We start from the raw sequence: 24,969 nt of genomic DNA on the forward strand, positions 1-24,969 counted from the left end.
CTTCTGCAGCAGACTCCTCCTTAACCAAGCTCTATGCATCTTGCTTTCCTCTTGCATGAACAACTTGGTCTGCTGGAAGCATAATATATTTCTTAATATTTTTATTTTTTAATTATTTTTTTGATTTTTTAAAATTTTTTTGAAATACAAGCTGAATAGTATTTCACAGCATACTTACAATAGAGTCATTAAGGTTGGGAAAGACATTCAAGATCATTGAGTCCAACTGGAATCCAACTAGCACAACCACTAAACCATATCCTGAAGCACCACATCTAAACACTTCTTGAACACCTTCCAGGATGGTGACTCCACCACCTCTCTGGGTAGCCTATTCTAATGCCTCACCACTCTTTCAGTGAAGAAATTGTTCCGAATATCCAACTTACACCTCCCTGGCACAACTTAAAGCCATTTCTTCTTGTCCTATTACTAGTCACTCAGGAGAAGAGATCAACACCAGCCTCTTATACAACCTCCTTTAAGGAAGTTGTCAGGAGTAATAAGATCTCCCCTGAGCCTTCTCCAGAATAAATAACGCAAGTTGTCCCAGTCACTCCTCATACAACACACCCTCCAAACCTCTCACCAGCCTCAAAGTTCTTCTCTGGACATGATCCAGGACCTCAGTGTCTTTCTTATACTGTGGTACCTAGAATTGAACACAATACTCAAGCTGTGGTCACACCACGGCCAAGTACAGGGGCACGATCACTTCTCTGCTCCTGCTGGACACACTTAGGGTTACTGTGACCAAAGTGCATGACCCAGCACTTAGTCTTGTTAAACTTCAAACAATACTTTACTTATTCTCAGTTAGTTAGTATCTTGATTTAGCCTAGCCTAGCATACTTGGCTGGCCACCCTGCAATAGTAGGCAGGTCAGACCATGAAGTATATGTTAGTAAAATGTATATTTTTAAATGTTCATTTTAAATGCTTACACCTGATAATCCCAAATAGAGCCCTTCAGACAAAACAAACATTACCACGAACCTTAAAACATGAGGTTAGGTTATCTAAGATTGTACCACACACAAAATACAGAAATCTGGAGGTGAAAAGTGGGGTCTTTGTTCCCTTCCTAAGGAAGCCACTACTCTCTCTCAGCACCAAATGCTGAATAGGAAGAAATGATCAAGCAGCCTCCAATACCTGCCCACAGCTCTCCTGTTTCTTGCCCTCCTCCACCCACTTCTTGCGCTCTGCTCAGGCTCCACAGGGCTTCAGAAGCCAGAGCTTGGCCACCCCTGACCCCCCTGCCCAGACCCACACGTTTCACTCAACAAGAAGTGCTGCATTCCAGGGTCAGAGCCCATCTCCAGCCCAGCACAGTTAATTGCTTCTTGTCCACAGCATGCTGGGGTATCAATTACTGGGAGCAGACAAATCTCACCACACTGACCTAAATATCCCCAGACACTCTCTAGCAATATTAAAAATGCTGCACAACATTTTTCTTAGAGCACATAAAAGTGGTAAAATAATCTCCAATGCAGAAACATTTTTTTTTATCTACAGGAAGTAAATATTCAATTAAGAGAGGGCAAGGCTGAGTCAATGATATTGGAGGCTGGTCAGGCTCAACCTTAGAGAGTATATTCTACCTCAGAGTGGTGCAGGCCATAGTACAGGCAGGTGACAAGACTGTGAAATTCCACCAGAGCACCTGCTGCTCTCTGTATAAAGAGTTGTCCAGCATGAGCCTCAAAACCACAGGCTTCGAGAGACTGTCCAAGAGATAAAAGATCATCAGACATTTCAAAAGACATAAGCACTTCCAAAGTTCTTGAGGCATCAGAAGTTATGATATATTTGAAAGAGATGATGACATTTTGTGTCATCACACCATCACATCAACTTTGGTTCTGCACAAGAGCTCACTTGGGAAGGTAGTTTGAGTATGTTAATAGTATAATTGGAAAAGAAAACATAGTTTGGAAACAGAAAGCCCAGGGTGTCCCTTGGGCTGCCCTCCCATTTGGAACAGTGCCCTTCTTTGCTCATAGCTTACTCACCCCTTGAAAAATTGCATCCCTAAGGCCATTCATGGACTCTGCTCAGCAGGAGTGGAGGTGGTCCAATCCATCCCTGATCCCATTTGTGAAGATACACACTACTAAAAAGCACCAATCAGAAAAAGCACCCTCAGATTAGCCTGACAAAATGTGTGAGGAAAAGAGGGAGAGAGGGAAGAGGAGATATCAAAAGGTACCAGGGGATTCACTGTGAGGATGCTGCAGGTGCCTCCAGGGAGGGCAAGTGGCAGGGTGGGAAGGGGAGGCTACTGGGGTACAAGCACAGTGTGGGATGCAACTGTGCTTCAAGACGGGATGCAACTGTGCTTCAAATGGCAGACAGGCTACAGAAGCTAGAAGAAAGTTCTGGTAAATGGGAAGGTAGAGTCAGAGAAGCTCCAAGGCTGGGACAACAATCTAATATATTGCCTTTCCATATCTCACAGAGAGTGAAACACTGAAACAAAATTAAGTTGTCACCCAAAAACCATGATCCTTTGCTTTCTCAGTGCACATATTTCCCTATCACTTAATGGTTAAAAAAAAAATAAAATTACCTTACTCTGAAAAATAGGAGGTATCTTTTACTTCTCCAGAGGCAGCCGGGGTTAACAAAGCTGGCATGTACTTCTTGTGTTTGCCCACAAGCAAGTGTTTCAATCCCAGGATCGGACTGACTGGTTATCTACCAAGTGGGCAAGTCCCTGTAGTCCAGGCTGATGTGGAGGTTAAGTATCCTGGTTAAGTATACTGGAGAGAAAGGGGCAATGGAGTGACAGCATATGACTTCATAACTCCTTATTGTCAGTGTTGTGCCTTAGATATCTTCTTTCCTGTTATTTGGGGGTTGTGGTTTACCACTGAAGTTTTTTCATGTTCTGGGAGCAGGAGAACAGATTCAAGACACCTATGGTAAGAACATAGGATTGTTGTTTTGGTTTGGTTTTGGTTTGGTTTGATTTGGCTTGGTTTGGTTTGGTTTGGTCTGGTCTGTTTTTTTTGCTTTTCTTAGCCTGAGCAGTATCTGTAATCCACTATTATAAAGTCTGCTATACAGAGCACCTATATCCCCTGATGTTAATTCTTTAGGTTAAGCTTAGCCAGCTTATGGTTTTATCTCTGAATGTCTACATATAAGTTACCAATGTCTCAGATGTGATGGTGGTTGTAACACAAGCACATACTCCATTGTTTTTTCTTTCTCTTTAGACACAATTGAGGTTGTAAAGTGCCTTGGAAAACACCATGATGCTGGCTAAATCTTTGTACAGACAACCCTTTCCGTTATGCTTAATAAAATTGAGTCTGTCACATTCTTGTTCATTGCCATGTTTTCAAGATGCCTCAGTTAAATGCCATTGAATCAGAGGGGGACAGAGTTATTTCAATCAAAAAGTCACGCAAAGAGACCAGCAATGTGCTCTGCCACCACTGAGATTAGCAGCCTCAGAAGATTTACTCCACTTTTGTGGATCTTAGTGTTCAATTAATTTAAATGGAAACAGATGCCGAGTTCCACCCCTGGCTCAGTTTTCCCAGCTACACTTTTCCTATGCCTGGGCCACTGCCCCTGTCCTGGAGCACCTCAAGGAAGGGTCACCGGTGGCTGTGGAACTTTCCTTCTTAGGTCTATTCAGGGCTCACGAAGGCTTAGGAAGGAGAACAGAGTGGGGCAACCCATGGCAACAGCACTTCAGGAGGTAATATCCACAGAGGTGAGCATGTCCTCTATCTCCTGGCCCTGTGGAATCTGAACACCAGTGCATCATGTCCTGGCCTTGATCAGAGAGCCCTCAGATTACAGTGCAGGACCTGGCAGGGGTCACATGGGAATGGTCTCATCCACACAGTGCTGTGCAAGGAGCAGATAAGGAACAAGGAGATACATAATCAGGGACATATTTGGTATCCAGCCAGCCTGGAACCCTGCTCTTGCTGTAGTCCCTAGGAGATAACTTGCCTGGTTTTGTGCCAGTCCTCTCTGTCGCTCCTTGGAAAGCAACACCTGATTTATATTCCCTATCTTACAGTGCCAACATAGTGCACTAAGTGGATTTTGCAGAATGCATTTGCAAATATGTGTAAGTATTTAATTTGCCATTCAGCCTGTGTTTTGGTCTGGAAAGAAAGAAGAAACTAATTTATTGCAGATGAATATTAGTAAAAGTGTTGTAAATGTGAGTGGAAAGAGATGTGTATTGCTAATTGTCATAAATTATCTTGTCACCAGAAACTTGCTCCTGAGGGTGCCACACATTTTTATATACATTATTATTCTTGGACAGAAACATTATATATTATTACTGGGAACTATGTATTTTGGTATGCCAGCTACCTCAGGCATGAAATAAAGAAATAAAATAGAGAAATAAAGAAAACAACCCTTAAAAGCTCAGGATTTCTTTTCCAAGAACTATGCCAAAAATTTGGCATGTTTTCTCAAAGTTACTGCAACTGTTGGATCCTATGTATAACCAAGACTCAGAGCAAGTGCTGCCAATTCTTGTGACTCCACCAAAGATCTTGTGGTTACAAAGCTTTGTCTTCAAAGGTTTGTATTCAGGATTCTTAGAATCATACAAACATCTTAGGCTGTGCCATTTTTAAAGAAGTGAGCTTCTGCTGTCCAGAGCTGCAAAGAAGCTGCAGCTATAACTTTGGTATAAGCTAATAATGCAAAATAAATACTGTAAATACCTCTTGTATTTCTGGGTTTTTCCTTTTTTCTAAATTTCAGCAGTTTTAAGCCCATTTTATGATTTAGCAGGGCCTATCTCATCATGCTTGGACATATGTCATCCACAGCCTGGGAAGCTTTGTAAGAATAAGACCACGTGTACCCCTTGACTTGGGGACAACCACTGCCCATGTAGATCCCTTCTGTCAATTGCCTACATCTCTGGTCATCAGGCTTTATGCACCCACAGATGGCTTCAATCCTTGCTTACTTGGAGAGCTGGGGACTGACTGCACATCCCCAGAGAGGTCATTTCTTACAGCTTATCAGTGGTCAGAGGGGCTGGAGTAGTGGGGCAAGGAAGAGGTTACATTCATGGGTTGTACTTTAAATTCTCCAAACAGCACTTCCAGAGCATGATGAGACACAGGCTGCAGAGTTTCTTTGAAACACGAAGTCTCTCTGAAGGTCACCCCCTTACTTCTCTAAACCCATTGCTTGGAGCTGCTGGGAGGATAAGTGGACACTGGCTCCTGTGAGGACAGACATCTTTGTGGTAATTCAGCTTTTATACCCTATCTCAATCTGATGCAGCATGACCAGAGGTGTGTGAAAATGCAAAATATTGGGGAGAAACATGGCTTTGTTAGCCTCAAGGTTGAAATTGTGAAATTTGTGGAAATTTAGATGGACTCATCAGCAGTGTTCCACCACTGTCATTTGGATTGCATTTTTGCATCAGCAACCTGTTGGAGAGGAGAGGAGAGGAGAGGAGAGGAGAGGAGAGGAGAGGAGAGGAGAGGAGAGGAGAGGAGAGGAGAGGAGAGGAGAGGAGAGGAGAGGAGAGGAGAGGAGAGGGGAGGGGAGGGGAGGGGAGGGGAGGGGAGGGGAGGGGAGGGGAGGGGAGGGGAGAGCAGAGAAGAGAAGAGAAGAGAAGAGAAGAGAAGAGAAGAGAAGAGAAGAGAAGAGAAGAGAAGAGAAGAGAAGAGAAGAGAAGAGAAGAGAAGAGAAGAGAAGAGAAGAGAAGAGAAGAGAAGAGAAGAGAAGAGAAGAGAAGAGAAGAGAAGAGAAGAGAAGAGAAGAGAAGAGAAGAGAAGAGAAGAGAAGAGAAGAGAAGAGAAGAGAAGAGAAGAGAAGAGAAGAGAAGAGAAGAGAAGAGAAGAGAAGAGAAGAGCCTCCTCAGTCCTTTTTTTCTTTTCTTTTACAGGTGCTTAAAATGTCTGCTGCCTTCTGGAAAGTTTTTCTGCTAGATGGCCAGAAAATACACTTGTTAACAACCATATTCTGTATGTTAATTAATTGGTTTATTTATAACAGGCTTTTCCTGTCTTTAACTAGCATTTTTCTTTTTAAAAGCTTTGTCATATTTTGGAATAATGAATGATGGAAGCAATCTTAGCACAAGGCTTTTGTCTATTCTAAACTCCTTCAGATTAGTGCCAACCAGAGATAAATGTGTGCTTGAAACTTAAGGATTTTGTGTGTACAGATGCATGTAGGTATGAATAAAAAAACTGAGACACATACAGTTCCTCTGTGACAAGGATGTGGAAAGAAGGATGAAACTTTGGCCATGGTCATTGCTTCCAGATGTTTGCTAGATATATTCTTGTATGACAGATTTTGTGATGAAATATTAGTGGATCAAGGGCTGCCAACTACCAAAATGCAGGTAAAACTAGAAGCATGAAAGATGAATAGTTACCTGAGCTGTCTACATATCTCAAACTAAGAACCAGTCTGTCTGTTTATTTGGACAAACTTAGTGATGGGGTCAATAAGACATTCCCAGAGGAAGCAGAATAAAGTCAACACATCTGCCTTTGGGGATAACAGAAAGGAAAATTTTTCTCCCAGGATCTCAGCACTTCCCTTTCCAGTCTCAGCCACACTGAAGAAGCATTGAAGTGCATAAAAAGATAAGTATGAGCCCTAATCCTGTCTCCAGAGCTCATGCATCTCATCAGTCTAAATGCCCAAAGTGACAGTGAACCTGAAGGCAGCATCCTTACTTTCTGTGCAGGGATTCACCTGTTCTGTGTCATCTTCTTTCCAGCTCTGGTTGATGCTGGGTGGCAAGTTTTTCTTTTTCTGAAGAATTTTCATTTGCTTTGCAAGAATGTTTTTATCTTGGCTCCCCCTGGGCAGGATGAACTGTGCCTGTGCAATACACCCCTCTCTGTAAACTGTACAGACAACCCAGATATCTTCTTTTTAGACAAAATCAGGAGAGATTAATCCTACTCAGTCACTCTCTCCTTATACAGCCTGACAATAAAGGATGCTTTCAGTTATGGATGTCTGCCTATGTTTATCCCAGATCTGGTGCTAAACAGCAGTTGCTCTATGACCTGATAACCCCTCCTCATCCAAGAAGAGAAACTCGGAAAAGGACACTTGTCAGTTGAAATGAAAACAGATTTAATGAAATAGCAAACCCAATACTAATGACAGCACAAAGCATACAGGGTTATACTCAGACCAGGCCTCAGGATCATTAGGAGAAGAAATCTGATGAGAACAAGCCCAGGGAAGAGGAGCTCCCAATCCTCAGCATGCCTTCCCCTTCATAATGAGTGTGATGTTCATGGTTGGCTTACCCCTGTCAGTCAGCTCCCAGCTCACTCAGAAACTGGTAATAGACTGCCTAGCATGACCAGCCTATGATTCTACCCCAGTGAAACCAGGATGGTGTCCTAGAAATAAATAAGTAACACTTTTTAATGTACAGGAGGCTTGAAACTTTCTGGTCTACTTGGATGTTTAAGCAGGAGCCATGAAACCAGCAGATCCAGCTTCTTCTCCAGGTTTGGGGAGCAGGAGTCCAGTAACCAGCACACCCTACAAGTCATTACCTGGTCTGCTAGTCAGCAATGGCTCTGTTCTACTGGCCTGAAAACTGTTTTGCTTGCCCTTTGCTACTAGACTGTGGCTTTTTTCCCAGTTGGAGGTAAAGCCCCGTGCAAAGCATAGTCTGAAGTCTTGGGACCTCCCAGAGGGCATCCATACAGTCACTCTAACACCTCTGCAGCTCCATGGCATTTGTTACCCACTGAATGGGTCCAAGTATGCAGCAGAGAAACTGGGAGCAAGTGGCTTGGTTGCCCTGCTGTGCAGCCAGAAGGAACAGAAACATACCTCACCCTGGGGCAATGGATGGGGACAAATCAACAAGGAATGCTCCATCCATCCCTGCACTTGGGAGTTGCTCCTCTGCCAGATGCCCATTTACACAGATCTCTGAGTGTGGCAGCCAAGATAACCAAAACATCAGTATCAAGAAGGATTTTCTAATTTATTGAGTTCCTGGGACACCTTATAGCTCCCTTCCATTATCTGAAGGGGGTCTACAACAAAGCTAGGCAGGGACTGCTTACAAGAATGTGTAGCAATAAAATGAGGGGAAGTGGTCTGAAACTAGAGCAGGGTAGACTTAGATTGGATACTAGGAAGAAGTTCTTTACTACGAGGGTGGTGAATCAGTGGAACAGGTTGCCCAGAGAGCTGGTGGAAGCCCCGTTCCTAGAGACACTCAAGGTCAGGCTTTATGGGCTCTGAGCAGCCTTACCTAGTTTAAGAAGTTCCTGCTCATTGCAGGATGACCTCTAAAGGTTCTTCCCAACCCAACACATTCTATGATTCTATGAATACTACTGAACAGTATATATATAAAACACACGCAGATAATCAGTGTGGTTTACTTCATTAGTATTTGAATTACATGGCATACTACACAAACAGATATTTTTCTTCTGTGGAAAATAAGCTAAAAAGATCTAGCACAGTCCTGATAGAAGAATATTTTATAAATGGGTTTCTTTCCAATCAGATTAGTCACCAAGGGATCTGAACGTGATAAACCTACCTCAGACAAACAAGGAGTCCAAGGAGATGACAAGCACGAACTTGAAAAGAGTAGCTATTAAAATGAAAATAAGCACAGCTCTTTCACAGTAATACTCATGTCCTAGCACACAAATACACAGGATTTGTACACCTAATGCCTTATTGTGTTTATTCCTTCTTTTTCCAGGAGTCTCCTGTTGATAGTCATTCCTTCACCACATAAATGTTCTCTCAGGCAAAAACGTGTAACTGCATATTATCTCCTTAGAAATGTTTTTGAAAACCAGTCGTGCTGCAGAGGAAGTGAAATTCTCCTTTGAAAAGACTCACTGATTCACCACTGTGTAACCTTCAACACCGGAAAACACAAAGCATCCTGTAGATAAAAAGTTCAAGCAGATATAAAACCTCACATACAGGAGGTTCCCACAGTTCAGAAATGGTACTTTGACGCTAAAGAGCAAACACACTGAATTGTTTATTGCTGTAGGCTCCTTTTAATGGCTCGATGACATTCAAGATTATAAAACTAAAACCAGTCAGAAGTCAAACTCCAAAGGCCACCCAATAATATATATGCTTACTTGTGTCAACACACAGACATGATCTTCGCACTGAGGCATTGCAGGTAATGCAAGCAGCTCCAGTGCATGAATGCTAAATTACTAGAGGCTCAGTCCTCCTTTCACAGGTATAAGATGAAGATTGAACTCATAATGATACCTGCATCTTGTTACACTGCTCACAAGAATGAAAACCACTTTTAGAATTCCTGAGGTAATAACAAAAAAAATCTAGAAAATCATACTGATCGCCCTCTCTCTTAAGCAATTCATTAAGAAAAGAGACAACGGGCAATGCATTTTTCTAATAATTGCAAAGCTGCCTCCTGTGGAACCCCTCACTTCCATTCCTAGGGGTGGATGTGCAGCTTCATGATCTGGTCATAGGGTAACAGCTTGGACTTTGCCACCCAAACCAGGCACCAGCACTGGCACTGGGAGTACTGCACTGTACTTGTAGTGTGTGCCAAAGGAATAAGCAGAACACAAGTACAGCTACCTCCTGCTGCTGTAAATTACACTTACACCTATTTTCAGCATCTTGGCTTTAGGTAAATCAGCACCACTGAGGCAAGCAGCTCACATTTGAAAACAGCTTTCCTGTCCTTCCTTTCTGTTGCCCTGACACTACAAATTGCACTGTGATTGCTTTGGTTTGCCCGACTCACATATAACCCTGTGAGGCCCTGCAGACTTAGATGACTTGCTGGGAAGACTTGAATGCAGCAGGGCTGCATACCTGTTTGTTCCTCAAGAAGGTATGCATAGCCAGGCACTTCCCCTTGCCTTCTGGGCCTATCTTTTCAAAGGTGGCAGTGACAACTGCTAAACAGAGCTCTGAGAAGTCACACAAGGTGGTCTCGATGGAAATCATCACAGGTTACAGTAGGGAATTTTACTGGAAGAACACTGCCAAACTTGCCTCGATTAGAGATCAATTTCAGGGTTGGGTTTTGGTAAATCTGGAGCAAGATCAAGATGTTTTTTCCCTAAAGCAGGCAAAAACTTACTAAGTTACATAAAACAGAAGTAATTGGTAGTATTCCAGAGCATGTTTTAACATCTCCAGGTAAGTGATAGTGACTACCATAAATACTGCTGAGATTACATAATTACACCAAAGGGCAATAAAAATTAATAACAGTTCTCATTGTTTTAACTTTCAGTTAAAGTTTAGTCACAGTTCTTAAGTACAAAATCTGCTAATTCATTGTTTTCTAATTTCTGATAATTTACTGTCTGAATTAGAGTAATGGTGCAAGGGAAAAGAATAAATACACTTCTGAGCAAAGTAAGTTTTAGGAACAAGGATGATGTTATTTCCAAGGTTTGCTTTAACACTCAAAATTGTTGCTTAGAAGTTTAGAACTTTTAGGATCAGCAATTCTCTGTTTGGGTTTGCAAAAAGAAAAACATGCCATTAACATTATGCACTCAATATAAAAAATTGATTTCTTGGGTCAGACTAATAAGAGTGCTGAGTCTACAGAGTAACTTCCAGTCAAAGACTTCCAAGAAGAGAAATGGCTCCTTGGAAATGCACCTTTCTGTCCTTTTCAGTTCAGCTACCTGACAGAATGGGCATAGGTCACTGTGTGACCTTAGGAGGTACTTGGGTGGTACACTGGTGGTACTTAGGGCTGGGTCCAATTAACAAAGATCCTGGGGTTGTTGCAGGGGGAGAGGAGGACTGGTGGGAAGGGTTGTTAAGCTCCCAGACTCCTGCAGTAAATTTGCTTCTCAGGAGGGGTGCTGAGGGTTTTAGGTGTTCAGTGAAGCAGTCATTAAGCCAGAAGAGAGATGAAGCTGTCCACATGACAAAACCCCATACAGGATTTGTAGATAAGAACAGCCTTTTGGATGCTTTCTATAGAATTCCAATGCCTTTTTTACCTAATTGGCTGTGAGAGAGCTTTACAAATTTCTCTGACCTAGTTTTAGCTAAGCTTTGTGATGTTTTTTGTTGTTGTAACAAGGACTGGAGTTCAGTGGCTCTAACTGGATTATTTATCCTGGCTGGAGTTTCCACTAGGATTTTTTTTACTATTACATTATATCTTATTGTACTTCTTTGGAATTTAACTCCCTACACTAATAATCTCCACTAATCTCTCCATATTCCTCTAATGGCTGCATTACTTACAAAATGCTGTTCAAACTACAGCAAGGATCTGTGATCCATAACCAATATTTCTTTTCTGAATATATTATGTTCAAACTGTTGCCTCTAAGACAAGCTTTGATCGAATCTCAAATGCTACCAGAAATCCATGAGCTTTATACAAACCACTTTTCTGTGGATCTGGTAATTAAAGAACCATTTTGTTAATATCACTGAAAATGTATCATAAAAACCAATGCATAAAGATTATTTGATGGTGTGAGGGTAGGTGAAAGGCACATAGAAAAATTGATAGCAGCGATGACAATGCATGATATAAATCTTGTTTTGTGTGCTTTAAAGAACATGAGCAAACTTCCTATCCACTAGCTGGAGCATACTTTGGGCACTATGCCCAAACTCTCTCCCCCAGAGGTCAGAAGGCACCTGTACTCACAGGGAATCAAAAGCATGAAAAGTGAGAATGGGAAAATCTGCAGGAGCTGCTAAGCCAAGAATGGACTTAAGCCAATTTAATACACCCTCAGAAATATTGTAGTGTAATTCTGGTACACAGTGACAAAGTCGGAGACCTGAAATGGATGGGTTGAATCTTAGACCTATGTCTGCTGAAGGGCTGAATCCAGAATGGAAGACTCAGAACTTCCTCTGCATTTTCAGAGGCAAAGGCTGCTCAGCTGTGGCTGTTCCTTTGCATCATCTACAAACCTACTGGGGGTCTATGCATACCTTTTGGCCAAAACTGTTGCAGACATCTCCCACTGGCATCTCTTTAGCCATCTCCTTTTGAACACAACTCCATGCTCTGAGCTGCTTGGATGGCCACTTTGCCTCCACCCTACTCCTTCTGTTGTGCAGTGGAACAACCACAAGTGTTGCCTACTAAGGTGTTCCCCGGGGAAGACAGAAAGAAAGAGCTCCAGAGGCTTGAGAAGAAGCTGGAGCCCTTCTAGACTCCCCTTGCAGTCCCTCCCATCTGCTGACCTCATGTTGGAACTTGCATCGTAGCAGAGATGAACTGAGTAACCAGAAGGATTTATTTAATTTAAGCTTGTTGAAATAATTCCAAGGCTTCTTTTATTTGAAAGCAAATAAAAACATGTACATATTTTTGAAATCCTTATTACTATACTCAATGAATATATTTTACTTCCTCGGCATTAAAATAAATTCCCTTTATAGGCAAATGAAGATTAATTAGGGAGAAAGGGAAAGACGGCAGTGTCTGTCTTAACACTGGTTTTTAAAATAATGCACATAAGACATAAGATAGTGAGCTATAGAAATTAAAAATTAGTTACCAGCATAATCTTTTTAGTCACACACACTAACTTTAACTTGAATTGCCTCTATTTGTTTTCTTAGGATGAGGAATGTATCTGAAACTGTTGCTTTCACATCTTATATAAAAAACAAACAAAACAAAAACAAAAACAAAACAAAACAAAAAACAAAAAAACCCCACAAAAAAAAAACCAACAAAAAAACAAACAAACAAACAAAAAAACAAACACAAAACCACACACATGGGACTGCAAACTCATTTTTTGATATCCAAATACACTTCCCAGAACGTGTTTATCAGAAAGTTATCTGGAATCTGCTGCTGCCACTATAGTGGACCTTAAATAGTTATTATAATACAGATATATCTAAAATTGGTTCCTTTCTTTCAGAAAAGCTGTTTATGGAGGAAGGCTAAGTCCTGAGAAAAAAATGGGCTTGTTACTCTTCATTTACTTGTTCCTTAAGCAATGTGAAGCTGTCTTCTAATACCAGGAAGCAAACTCTCCTCACTCCACCTCTGGCTGTACTGAACAATGACTTCTTTGTGCAGGAGCTGTAGGGACTCATCTGACTTCTGGCACACAGAGATTCAGGCTTTATTTCACCCACTGGTGAAGCCTGCTCAATGTTCATTAATGCAATGCTCAGATTTCCAAGATCTACTTATTTAAAAAAATATTGCACAATTTTGAAATTTTTACAAAGAGGAGAATTTGGTGCTGTTAAAAGATCAGTAAGAATGTTGTTAGACTCCACAGTCACTCAGGGAAGCTACTTAAAAAAATTATTAAGGTATTCAGTTTCCTTCCCAGCCTGTCTTCTGAATTTTAGTATCTCACATGCCTAAGCATATTGTGTTACAAAATTACATATAGTGTAAAATTAAATTATTGATGGTGCCTTACCACAGAAAGAAAACATATCCCTAGCTCTTTGATGTCTAAAACTACATAAAGCTTTATTCCACATCTTTGTGAAGTCATAGTATCTTTTGGTGGTATGAGGCAGCAAAAATTTGTACAGTGAGTATGTAACAAGCTTCTTTGAGGGAACAGAAAACTTCATGGTGTGTTGCCTTCATGCTGAGGGCATTCCCCTTGAATTTTGTTAACCTGTTCCCTGGTGTAGAGGAGCATTTTCAATTTTGGATGAACACTTTAAATATATTTTTGTAGATTTACTTAGGGACATTAAAGTCATAGTAGTTGACTTCTTCCTGATGGCATTAAGAAAACTCTTTATATGCAGTTACCTATTTTCCCTATCCCTATCAAAAGCTTCCTGGACCCCAAATTCAGCACAGCCACATGAATGATACCTTCTGCCTCTGGCACTCTGGAGGTGAACAAGGTCTCCAGAGCACTGCATGGGACGGAAAGTGAGTAAGTAGGTCTTGTAAGTGCTGATCAGTCACTGAAGAGGAGAGACTCTGCCAGTGCTGGGCTCTGGCTTCGAGCACCCCAGTCCCCACGTGCTCTTCCACATCCCACTGCCAGCATCTTGTCCCCAGGGTAGGCAGCACAGCAGAAGGTCTGCTCTTGATCAGTAATTGTGGGTGTGGGAAACACAAAATTCCCTTCTGGGGCAATTCCCATTAGTCTGAATAACTACCTACCTGATGGACCAGAGAGAGGCAGTGAGATTGCATGAACTCTAGGATAGATCCGCTGGATCTGCTTTGGGCAGGAATCTGGGTTATACCTTCCTTGCTATCTGGGAATATTCGTTTTCTCTCCTCCACTTTCACAAAAACCTTGGAGAGAATTTGATATGAGATTGGTGGTTCAGATTTTGTTTGTGTAAGAGAAAAGCAGTTTAAAACTTCAACCATTTTATAGAACAATACTTTTTTTCTACTTATGGTATAAAACATCACATATTAATGTGTGCTGCATTGCCTTTTATCATTTGCCTTATTGATAAAGGAAAAAAATCAACAACTCTGTAAATATCATTACCACTGTAAATTAATTGATTACTGGAAATTTAGTATAAGATAGTCTAATATACTATTCCAAAACAGAAAGCTGTCCTTAGAAAATATAGCATCCCCTACAGCTGACTCTTGATGTTACTCCATATCATGCACACTGTTACCCAACAAATGGATTCCAAACAACTACTGAGTCTGGTGCTGGTAAGAATTTGGGTTCCTCTCCAGCTTTTCTTCTTTCAGCTTGATGTAACCCAGAGTACTAACCATATAATTACCAGAATTAAAATGTTTGTGCATGTAAATTTATGTGAATTAAGCTTTGCAAAAGCTTCGATGCTCTCTGGAAAGCTCATCTTTGTGCCTGCAGAGTCGAGTCCTAATCAACACAGATGATGAGTTAATGGCAGAAATTTCAGCTGGCAGTAACACTTCTGATGGCATGTTCTGGGATATTGCAAGCAAGCTATGTTAGTAGCATTAAGATACAAGAATTACTTTACTTTAGAGGTGGCTAAGTGGTTGTAATTATGATCTTGATAATGATAGTTTTCTAGTTTTAGTGCTCTCTTACCTTACAGCACTCAGGTTCTTTCTATTTACCTGTCAAAAGACATTAATAATATAAAGAACTGAAAAATTAGACTGTATACAACAGATACAGAGAGTATACAACAGATTATGGTGTTTTGGTGTTTTGTTTTTGCAAAACCATTTTTAATTTAGAGCCAGGGATTTTCCTTATGTTTGTGGTCCAATTTTTGGATGCATCAGTAAAATAAAGTAACAGTGAAACATTTTGAAGGAATGCAAAATAGCTGTGATTTCCCCGATAATTATGACTGATTTTACTGATCATTTGGGGTACTTGTGAGGAGGCAAAATAACACATAACTGTGACTACCAGTGACATGACCTGCGAAGTTTGGCTTCCTTACTTCAGTAGTAAGCAAAACTGAAATTAAAACACTTGTAGCACAACAAAGAACGATGTCATCACTTATCTTTGGATATTTTTCTTAATTTTTTTTTTTTATCGTGAAATTTATGCATTTTTTTCAATTCTTGGGGCTACCCGACAATTTTTATTGTTGCTGACACAGCTGTGATATCAAATGAAAGCCTTGCTCTGGACATTCCACTGCATTTCTCAGTAACTTTCAGTGCTTTTATCCTGGTAAATTGGAAATCCTATCTCAGTCCCATGGCGTTCTATACTTCTATACTGTGGCTTTCTTACCATTCTGCAAGCTAAGAAAATTGTTACTGAATCATTCACTGAAGCAGACAGAAATCAACTACACAGATTGGTAGGAAATAGTTTCAGGAACAGTAGCTTCCTATGCTCACCCTTTTTTTTTTTTATAGTGCATGTGGAATAGGGCCCATGGGCAAGCATTTATTTATTATTCAGCTCTGTTCTGAGCAACCTTCTTTCCAAATAAAATTTTATCTACTTGGAATAAAATTTCCTTTACAGCAAAGATTTCACGCCTTTATTTTCTATTGATTTCTGAACATATTTCAAAACTGTCTTTGAAACAGGGTTATAGTATTCCTGATGGGAAAATCACGCTCAATTGACACATCACCTGCTTCCTTCCCTGCTTCTTGTATTTTCCACAAGCCCTCAGCAAATCACGATGGACACTACCAAGAGGCTACCAAGATCTACTTGATCATTTTCCACTGGGGTCACTCACTTGTTCTCAGGCAAGGCTTCAGCATCTGGTTGCCTTTATTTTTCCAAATCCTAGATGTCTTCAGATCTATATGAGTTTAGGTAGAAATATTCTGAGCTCTCTTATTTGTATTATAGTGGCATTAAAGGCTCAGCAGTTATGTAGTTCTGCTGGCCATTGCTACCCCTGGAGGCTGATAATGCCCAAATCATAGAATCATAGAATCATAGAATTGGCTGGGTTGGAAGGGACCTCAGAGATCATCAAGTCCAACCCTTGATCCACTCCCGCTGCAGTTACCAGACCATGGCACTGAGTGCCACATCCAGTCTCTTTTTAAATATCTCCAGGGACGGAGAATCCACCACTTCCCGGGGCTGAGCCCATTCCAATGCCTGATCACCCTCTCAGTAAAGAATTCTTTCTAATGTCCAACCTAAACCTCCCCTGGCAGAGCTTAATCCATGCCCTCTTGTCTTGCTGAGGGTTGCCTGGGAAAAGAGACCAACACCCTGCTGGCTGCCCCCTCCTTTCAGGGAGTTGTAGAGAGTGATGAGGTCTCCCCTGAGCCTCCTCTTCTCCAGGCTGAACAGCCCCAGCTCCCTCAGCCTCTCCTCATAGGATCTGTGCTCGAGTCCCTTCACCAGCCCGGTTGCCCTCTTTTGGACCTGCTCCAGGACCTCGATATCCTTCCTGAACTGAGGAGCCCAGAACTGGACACAGTACTCGAGGTGTGGCCTCACCAGCGCTGAGTACAGGGGCAGAATCCCTTCCTTGGACCTGCTGGCCACGCTGTTCCTGATACAGGCCAGGATGCCATTGGCCTTCTTGGCTACCTGGGCACACTGCTGGCTCATGTTCAGCTTCCTGTCAATCCAAACTCCCAGGTCCCTTTCTGTCTGGCTGCTCTCCAACCACTCTGTGCCCAGCCTGGAGCTCCCCATGGGGTTGTTGTGGCCAAAGTGCAGGACCTGGCACTTGTCCTTGTTGTAGTTCCTTAGATATTTTTCTTGTTTTAAACCCAAGGATTGAGCGAACCACAATAAGTACAATCCACTCTGATGTCATCTCTCATCATTAGAGCTGCTCTAGGAAAAGCCATTTCAATCTCTTTGACAAGCCTCTTGCAGCTCCCTTTTAGCACTAGAGATTCTTTGGCAAGCGTGTCTAGCAGCATGTTATCTACTTATACACAAGTTTCCTGTTGTTACCACGGAGGAAATTTTTATTGTTTTTTCCAAACTTGGCTTCTTGAATCTGAGGGAGGTCACTTGCTGAAGCTTTTATTCGTCAGGTTCCCTGTGACTTGCCCCCTGGGGCCAACAGAACTGTGAGGTGATCGCTCTGACAGCGGCAGGGATCTCATCCTTCTTTGCTATAGCACCTGGCACTTGAGTGTCTGCAGCTCAGTTAATTATCACTGCACATCTACTTTACCTTTTAAAGTACCTGGTTTTCATTTGTGAGAAGATGCTGTCTTCTGTCTCTTTTTTGCTGATCCACCTAGAACCTAATGATTTCACAGATGTTTCAATGTTCAGTTGCTGCTGTCATAGAATCACAGACTAGTTTGGGCTGGAAGGGACCCTTAAAAGCCTTCTAGTCCAACTACCTGGCAAGAAGCAGGGACATCTTCAACTAGATGAAGTTGCTCAAAGCCCTGTCCAACCTCCCCTTGAATGATTCCAGGGATAGGGCATCTATCACCACTCTGGGTGACCTCTTCCAGTGTTTCACTACCCTCAGTATAATAAACTCCTTCTGTTTTAGATTAAAAGCATTACCCTTTGTCCTATCACTACAGGCTCTGCTAAGATCTTTGTCTCCATATTTCTAATAAACCCCTTTAGTTACCCAATGGCTGCTCTAAGGTCTCCTGAGAGCCTTCTCTTCTCCAGGATGAACAAGCCTAACTCTCTCAACTTTGTCTTATGAGAGAAGTCTTCCATCCCTCTGATCATTTTTGTGGCCCTCCTATGGTCCCTGCTCCAACAGGTCCATGTCTTGCTCATTTGGCACAATTAGCAACACCCAAAAGTCCTACTTCTTCCCACTGTAGGAAATTCAAGTAATTTCTGAGGACATTGACTGCACAGTATTACTCTCTGATTCAAATCTTTGGTCATAGCCTGGTATGGAATGTGATTGCATAATTGGACAACTCTCAAGAACTTTTATCAATATTTAATGTAAAGTAGCGTTAGGATTTTCTGTAATTATGTGAATTGTAAAGGTCTACTGTGCTTACTTGGAAGGGGATGGACAGGCTCTCTATTTTTCCTACTTATCTTCACAGAGATGACATTTACACTTTGGCAATAAAAATTGTATGAGCCGTAAAATGAAAAAAAAAAAAAAAAAAAAAAAAAAAAAAAAAATTAAAAAATCAAAGCCACCATGTATTTCAGAGCCATAACAGTAGAAGTACAAACACAATTGGTATTTTGGCAACCCGATATTATTTCAGGCATCGTCTTCGGGAAGTTGCTTTCCTCCAAAGGTTAACCCTTTCATTCCCGGGCTCATGGACCCAGCACTATTGTTTTCCTGGACAGGGCGAGTCTGTTGTGCTGCTGTAACCTGCGGCTGGGACACTGTAGCTCCAAAGCTCCTCGCACATACACCCCGCTACCAGAATTTATACATTTTAATAAGTAAAAAAAGGCTCAGCGAGAGCAGGCTGCCAGCGCTGTCGCACCCTGCAGCAGCCTCGCCGGTGCTGATCAGCCCTTCTGATGCACGGGCTGGTGAGAAACCCAGCCGGTACCGAGCCGGGACCAGGCAATACGTTTACTCGGAGGCAGCGCCTGGCAGAGCCCTACCTCCGCGTCTCGGCACCCCTGCTCCGCCACAGCTCCGCACCGGACCGGATCGCACCGGACCGGACCGCAGGGGTAAGAACCGAACGGGCAAGAACCGGAGGGGCGTGGCCTACTCAGACCACGCCCATGGAAGACTTCTATTGGTTGCGACGGCGAAGGACACTCCCAGCGGCGGGGCAATGACGGGCGGGACGGGCGGTGCTGGCAGCCCCTTCGGAACCGGGTCCGGACCGTCGTCGCCGCCGAGAGAGGGAGAGGGCAGCGGCCGGGACGTGGGGCAGCGACATGGCTGAGAAATGCGATGTGGTCGTGGTCGGGGGAGGCATCTCAGGTGGGTCCCGGAGGGGGACGGCGCGGCCTTCCCCCGGGCATCACCCCGGGAGGCGCCGCAGAGCCCGTCCCGAGCGGCGGGGAGGGCGGAGGGCACCGGGACTGGGAGCGGCGGGGCCGGGGCTGGCTCGTCCCCAGGGCTGGCCTGAAGCCTGGGGCGGTGGTTAAGTGTGTCAGGTTTCCAGGGGTTTGAGAAACACTTAGGGGGAAAAAAAATGAAAAAAAGAAAAAAACGGGAAAAATGGTCCAGCTCGCTGTGTTCAGGCGTCTTTGCTTCTTCTTGAGTTTGTACTTCGTGCTCATCAGAGGAGTCTGTAGGGAAAGCGACTTTATGATGTCCGCAGGGATACAAGCAAGGTGTTTTGCATCCCAAGAAAGACGGGATTTTGAAGCTGTGGGTTTTTTAGGCGGCTCTTGCATCGCTGGCCATTGTATTCATTTGGTAAACGCTGAAGAAAGATATCTGGGGTACCTGTAAAAAGAGGTTGGTTTAATTACTGTGAGGAAAGATGTACTCCAGAGAGCAAAATTCCCACACTGTGATGAACTCCTCACACTTTACTTGGAAATACTTCATAAAATACTTTTTGTATCTGCTTTAACAGGGGCAAGTGCATCGTGGCCTCTGATCCTCAAAAGAAAAAAAAAAAAAAAAAAAAAAAAAAGTCAATTATTCTTATGGCACCTGATGGTACCTAAGCTGAGAATGTTGCTGTGTTAAAGCAAATCTATATTTGGTTTGTCCACCAGATAAATACCATGTTAGTAGCAGCTTTGGCCAGGCTCTCTTCCCAGGGAGTCTTTATTTCATTAATTAAGTAAATAATATCAGTAATTATTCAGAAAAGGTGAGTTATGTGACTGGATGACTTCAGTGATAAATTGCTAAAAGGTAAACTTAATTTTTATTAGAATTGAGAAGGAGACAAAATCTTTCCTTAATCTGTGGTGAATTAATGCACAAAATAGTGAATTTTTTATTTACGGTATTTCATTTTCTAAACCAGCAGTAATTATTCAAATTAATATTTGTGACAATGTAATTATATAAATAATCTGTAGTGTCCCTGAACAGAAAGGAAGAGTTTAGATATAGATTTGCTTGCTTTTCAGTTTTCCCAGTTGCCTGCATGTTCTCCTGATATCATGAGTGATTTGGTCTTCATCCTTAAGGTTCTTGTAATGCACACAGTGCCCTCAGGGAATTACCATCTGTACTGCGTGCAGCTGATGGCAACGTGTTCTTTATATGGCTTTTAGGGCTCTGAGAAGCTCTCCTCCCTGGAGGGTGTCTTGCTCCTCCTGCTTTCCAACCTGTATCAGAGTTTTGGTAAATGTACCAAACATTTCTAAGTGGTATCTTGCCTCACTAGTACAAGTTACTTCAGAACAATTATACCTTGGATTAAAGCCTGGTGGGGAGTCTAAAAGATAGCCAAGCAGGAAATTTCAAGATGTTACAGTCCCAGAAAATTTGTTGGTGACATTAGGAAGATGTCACCATAAACAACTGTCACAGTTTCTTGCCAATAGAAACCCTTATCTCATGCCAGTGGTGTAGAAATTGGTGTCTGCCTGATATGAATTGGAAGAGGCTTCTTTTCAAGAAAAATAAACTATAAATGCTTTATTTCATAATTAACCCATCTTTGTTATTCCTATCAGCTTTTTGTTTTGCTTTTCACACAGCTTCTCTCTTGCTACAATTCCTGAACTAATATACCTATACCTCAGTTCTGTTAGAGGTTAGACAGTACTTTCAGGTCTTTAAAAAATAAAATAAAACAAAATAAAATATAAAAATAAAAAAATCTATATCTAAAATTTTGGCTCTGTTCAGACCAGTAGTAAAACATGCTCCGACGCAGACAGGGTTTCACCCTCTACATCTCCCTGACTTCAGTCTTGACTTGCTGCTGCTTATTTCTCTGAAGATATATTTGCAAATACCTTATCTGATAAGATTACTGTCTTCTCTACTTTTATATCTTAAATAGTCACTGCCTGACACTTGCAAGAGGGGACAGGAAACTTCAGGATGAGCTAGTTCTTTTCTAGAAATACATGAAATATATATAAAGAGTAAGCAAGCTGCTTGTTATACAAATGTAAGTGTGAGCTTCCCAGCAGTGAGGTTGTGGACTTTTTAATTATTTGTACAGTATTTTCAAAATGAAGCTCAAATCCTGACTGCCACCTCCTGAGATACCTGTTCCTCAATGTGAAGTATGGTCTTCAGATCCAGTTTCTCTACAAACTAAGGCACACTTCTCATCCATGCTCCTGTACTAGGTCATTCACAGGGATACAGAATCAGCTCTGCATGTAGCAAGCTGCAGTCTAGGGATGGAAGGAGATTCTGCAGAGTGCTTCACAGCAGGGAAGCTCTTGGAAGAAAGACTCTGTTCTGCTGCTGAGATTTTCCTGCTGTACCCTATGGAATCATGTTCAAAATGTCCAGATTCCATCAGCATGTATGTTGGGACCTGACAGAGGAAGCTGTGGAGCTTGGGCTAGACTCCTCTTTTCACGTGGGCATGCATGTTAAAAATATGGATGGTGGCCAGGAAAGGCCCCAGGCGCATGTTTATATCATTATTTGTATTCTTAATGGATAATGTCCTCCATTATACATTTAATATTAGTTATAGCATTTTATACTCGAGAATATTAAATAAACTGATACCCAAAGTTAAAGACTTTACCTATTCCCACAGGGTGTCCTTATTTGCATGCCTTGAATATTGCTCTCCTTTTCTAGTTATAGGGTTTTCTACTAGACTCAGGAGTTTGGATTGATTCTGACCTTTTGCTTGTGCATTTTGGTTTAAGCTATGCAGTTCCCTCCTTTGTTAAACACAGCAAGCTGACAGCACCCCATGGGTGTGTGTCTTATTACTCAGCAGGATCATAACCATGACATCCCAGCAGAGTGCTCTGCTACTTGGGTGAAGGGGCCACACTACTTAAGGACTAGCAGATTAGCATCCTCTGTGTGGATGAACTGTATTGATAGCTTCTAGAAGTCTTCACTGTTATGCAGCAAGTGATTTCTATACCTGTCCTGATGCATTGTCCTCATCCTGGTTCCAAAACCTGCTCCACAAGACCACAGTTACTGGGAAATTCAGATTCTGTCTCCATGGCCATAGGATGGAACATGCACTGTTGCTTTGAGATACAAGATGGGTTGTCAGGTGGTCCAGGATGCTCAGTCACTCCTTGGGGACTCCTTCTTAGCTACTGAAGAGTGTTAAGTGCACAGGGAGCTTTGACAGAAACCTCAACTAATTTAGCTTTTGAGATCTAGAAAGTGGCTGCTGCCTACATGTGATCTGTACTTCCTCAAAACTTTCTGACCTTTCTGGGACATATTTTCACATGGATAAAGAAATGTGCTATGTTGACTCAAAGGCTGCCTCCTTGCCAAATTTAAAGTTGCATCTAAAACTTCCAAAATAGGAATCAAAAAAAGCCACGAGCTTTCAAAATCGAAGAATAAAGTGTGTTATGTACATTTGTGTGGCAGCCTCACATGTGAATTTTGGACATTTGAAGCCCATTTTATCGAAAGAAGGAATGAAGAGTTAAGAGTATTTGTCTATATAATACAAACCAGATACGGGCTAGCTATGGAGAAGTTTGTGCAGAAGTGACAAGTCCAAGAGAACTTGTATTCAAATATCTTGTAGAAGAATTTTCAGCACATCATGTTACAAGAACAAAACACAAGGGAAACACAGCCGTAATTGAAACTTGCACTGAAGATTATAACTTTTGGCATGGATAATTTGTATTTCAAAATAAAAACACATTTCTTGTTAGCTAGAAACAAGGAGATCTCATGGCTAAACAGAACGGATGCTTAGATTTGATAGCCATGTGCAGGCTGTTTTCTATTTCACGTATGGAATAGGACAAGGGCAACAAATTGTGCAAGAAGCTGGGATGTAAAAATAGTAGGAATAAGTCTTTATATTGAAGTGCATCATATGATACACAGTCCTAAGCCTTTTTTTTTTTTCCTTCACGGAAGAGCTCTGTGTTTTGGTATCTCCATGGTGTGGGATCAACAACCCCACCCCTTGAGCTTTCTACACATTGGCTGTGGTCCTTGGGCTGAAAGACTGAATAATGAGGAAATGCAGATTTCCTCGCTTGCTATAATGGCAACACAACTTACCTTGTATACTGCTCTGTTTGTTTTGACAGCATGCCAAGCTGCTGGTGGGTCATAGTGCCAGATAAACTGTCAAATACACAGTTACTGATAAAAGATACAATCAGTCTCACCTGGTAGTTTTCAATATCTGGAGTTTTCAGTATCTGGAGTAGTTTTCAGTAGCTTTTTTTCCTACTATTAATTCTAAACTTCCCAGAATTTTACCTCTAGGAATACAGTAGCTGGTTCCTAAAGTGAGTCCTGTACTTTACATTTACCCTGTGCTGGGCTCCAGCTACCCAGTTGCTTCGTGCTTTCTGAATCCAACAGGAAAGCTGATAATTGGTGATAATATTGTCACTTGGTACCAGCAGTTCCCAAAGGCCATTTTTTGGCATGCAGAAATAAACAGCAAGATTTCACAGAGCTCTCAGTTCACCATGTACTGCTATCAAGCTGACTGTCATTATGTGAAAAATTCACAGCAGGAACAAAACAATCAAGACCCTCTTATAAAGTGAAATAGGGTTTTTTTATACAATAATGGCTAATAAGCAAGCCTACCAATGTCCATTTCTCTGCTTCTTTGCAATGTATTCTGATGTTTTGCTACTAAAGGTGCAAAACCTTATGACTTGGAGCATGAGTTTTGGTTGATAAAGTCCTGTGTTATGCTGAGTGCTAGGTCTTTAGTTCTGGCCAAAATATGATTATGTATCCAGATGTAGAAATATTGCTGTTTTCTTAATCTGTCATCATATTCTTCATGTGGTTTCCTATGGTAAATGCGTAATTTTGAAATGTTGTTTAGCCCAGGGGCAATCTGAGTGCTCTGAGCTCCTTCAGCTCCAGATTCATGAGCTAGCAAATCCAGATCTCATAAGAGAATGCTGCAAACCTAAGGTTTGTACTTGAATGTGCATCATGGCTCAGGGCTGAAAGGTAGGAAAGAGCATTCCTGCTAGGTGTTTCTGCAGGAATATAAGAGTGTTACTTACTCCTGTGGGCAAAAGAAACAGCCAAGTAGTTGGGACTCTAAATATCCTTTCATAATAAAAGCTGGCATGGGACAAGTGTTATGTCTTTCTTGGGAATAAGTAATCTGATATTCATGATATTTGTGGTAATGACACTGATCATAGTGTTGCACCAACATCTCACATGCTAAGTTAGATGAAGATCACTGTTTGACTGACAGTTTATTCTGCATACCAATTAAAACAATTGCCAATAGTTAAGCAATGTGAGTGATTACCTTACATGTTTCCATAAACTAGGAGGAAGCAAACCATCAAAATTTTAACTGGTGCTACTTATTTTGATATGTAAGGGGAAGGAAGATGCTCCACCTCTAATCCCAAGTTTACATTCGTTAACTCTTTTCTGCCTTTGTTCTGGGGGGTGGAGGGGAGGAGAGGGGGACTTTATTATAGTTAAGCTGGGGAAGACTTGAAAATCCCAGTGGGTAGTTATGGAGGAGTGAATTCATACTTGGGATACAATTCCCTCTGCCTGCCCACTGTGTTT

General features: G+C 41.8%; 1 protein-coding gene across 1 annotated transcript in view; it reads left to right on the forward strand.

Moving 5' to 3' along the window:
- Positions 1 to 19,129: 19,129 nt before the first annotated feature.
- LOC139799432 (amine oxidase [flavin-containing] A-like) overlaps positions 19,130 to 24,969 on the forward strand; it is a 37,889-nt gene continuing 32,049 nt past the window's right edge. The window contains exon 1 of the mRNA XM_071751476.1: positions 19,130 to 19,281. Coding sequence (XP_071607577.1) covers positions 19,236 to 19,281 — 46 coding nt within the window. The 5' untranslated portion in view covers positions 19,130 to 19,235. The remainder of the gene's footprint in view (positions 19,282 to 24,969) is intronic.

Source organism: Heliangelus exortis, chromosome 1, assembly GCF_036169615.1.
Source record: "Heliangelus exortis chromosome 1, bHelExo1.hap1, whole genome shotgun sequence".
NCBI classification, from domain to species: Eukaryota; Metazoa; Chordata; class Aves; order Apodiformes; family Trochilidae; genus Heliangelus; species Heliangelus exortis.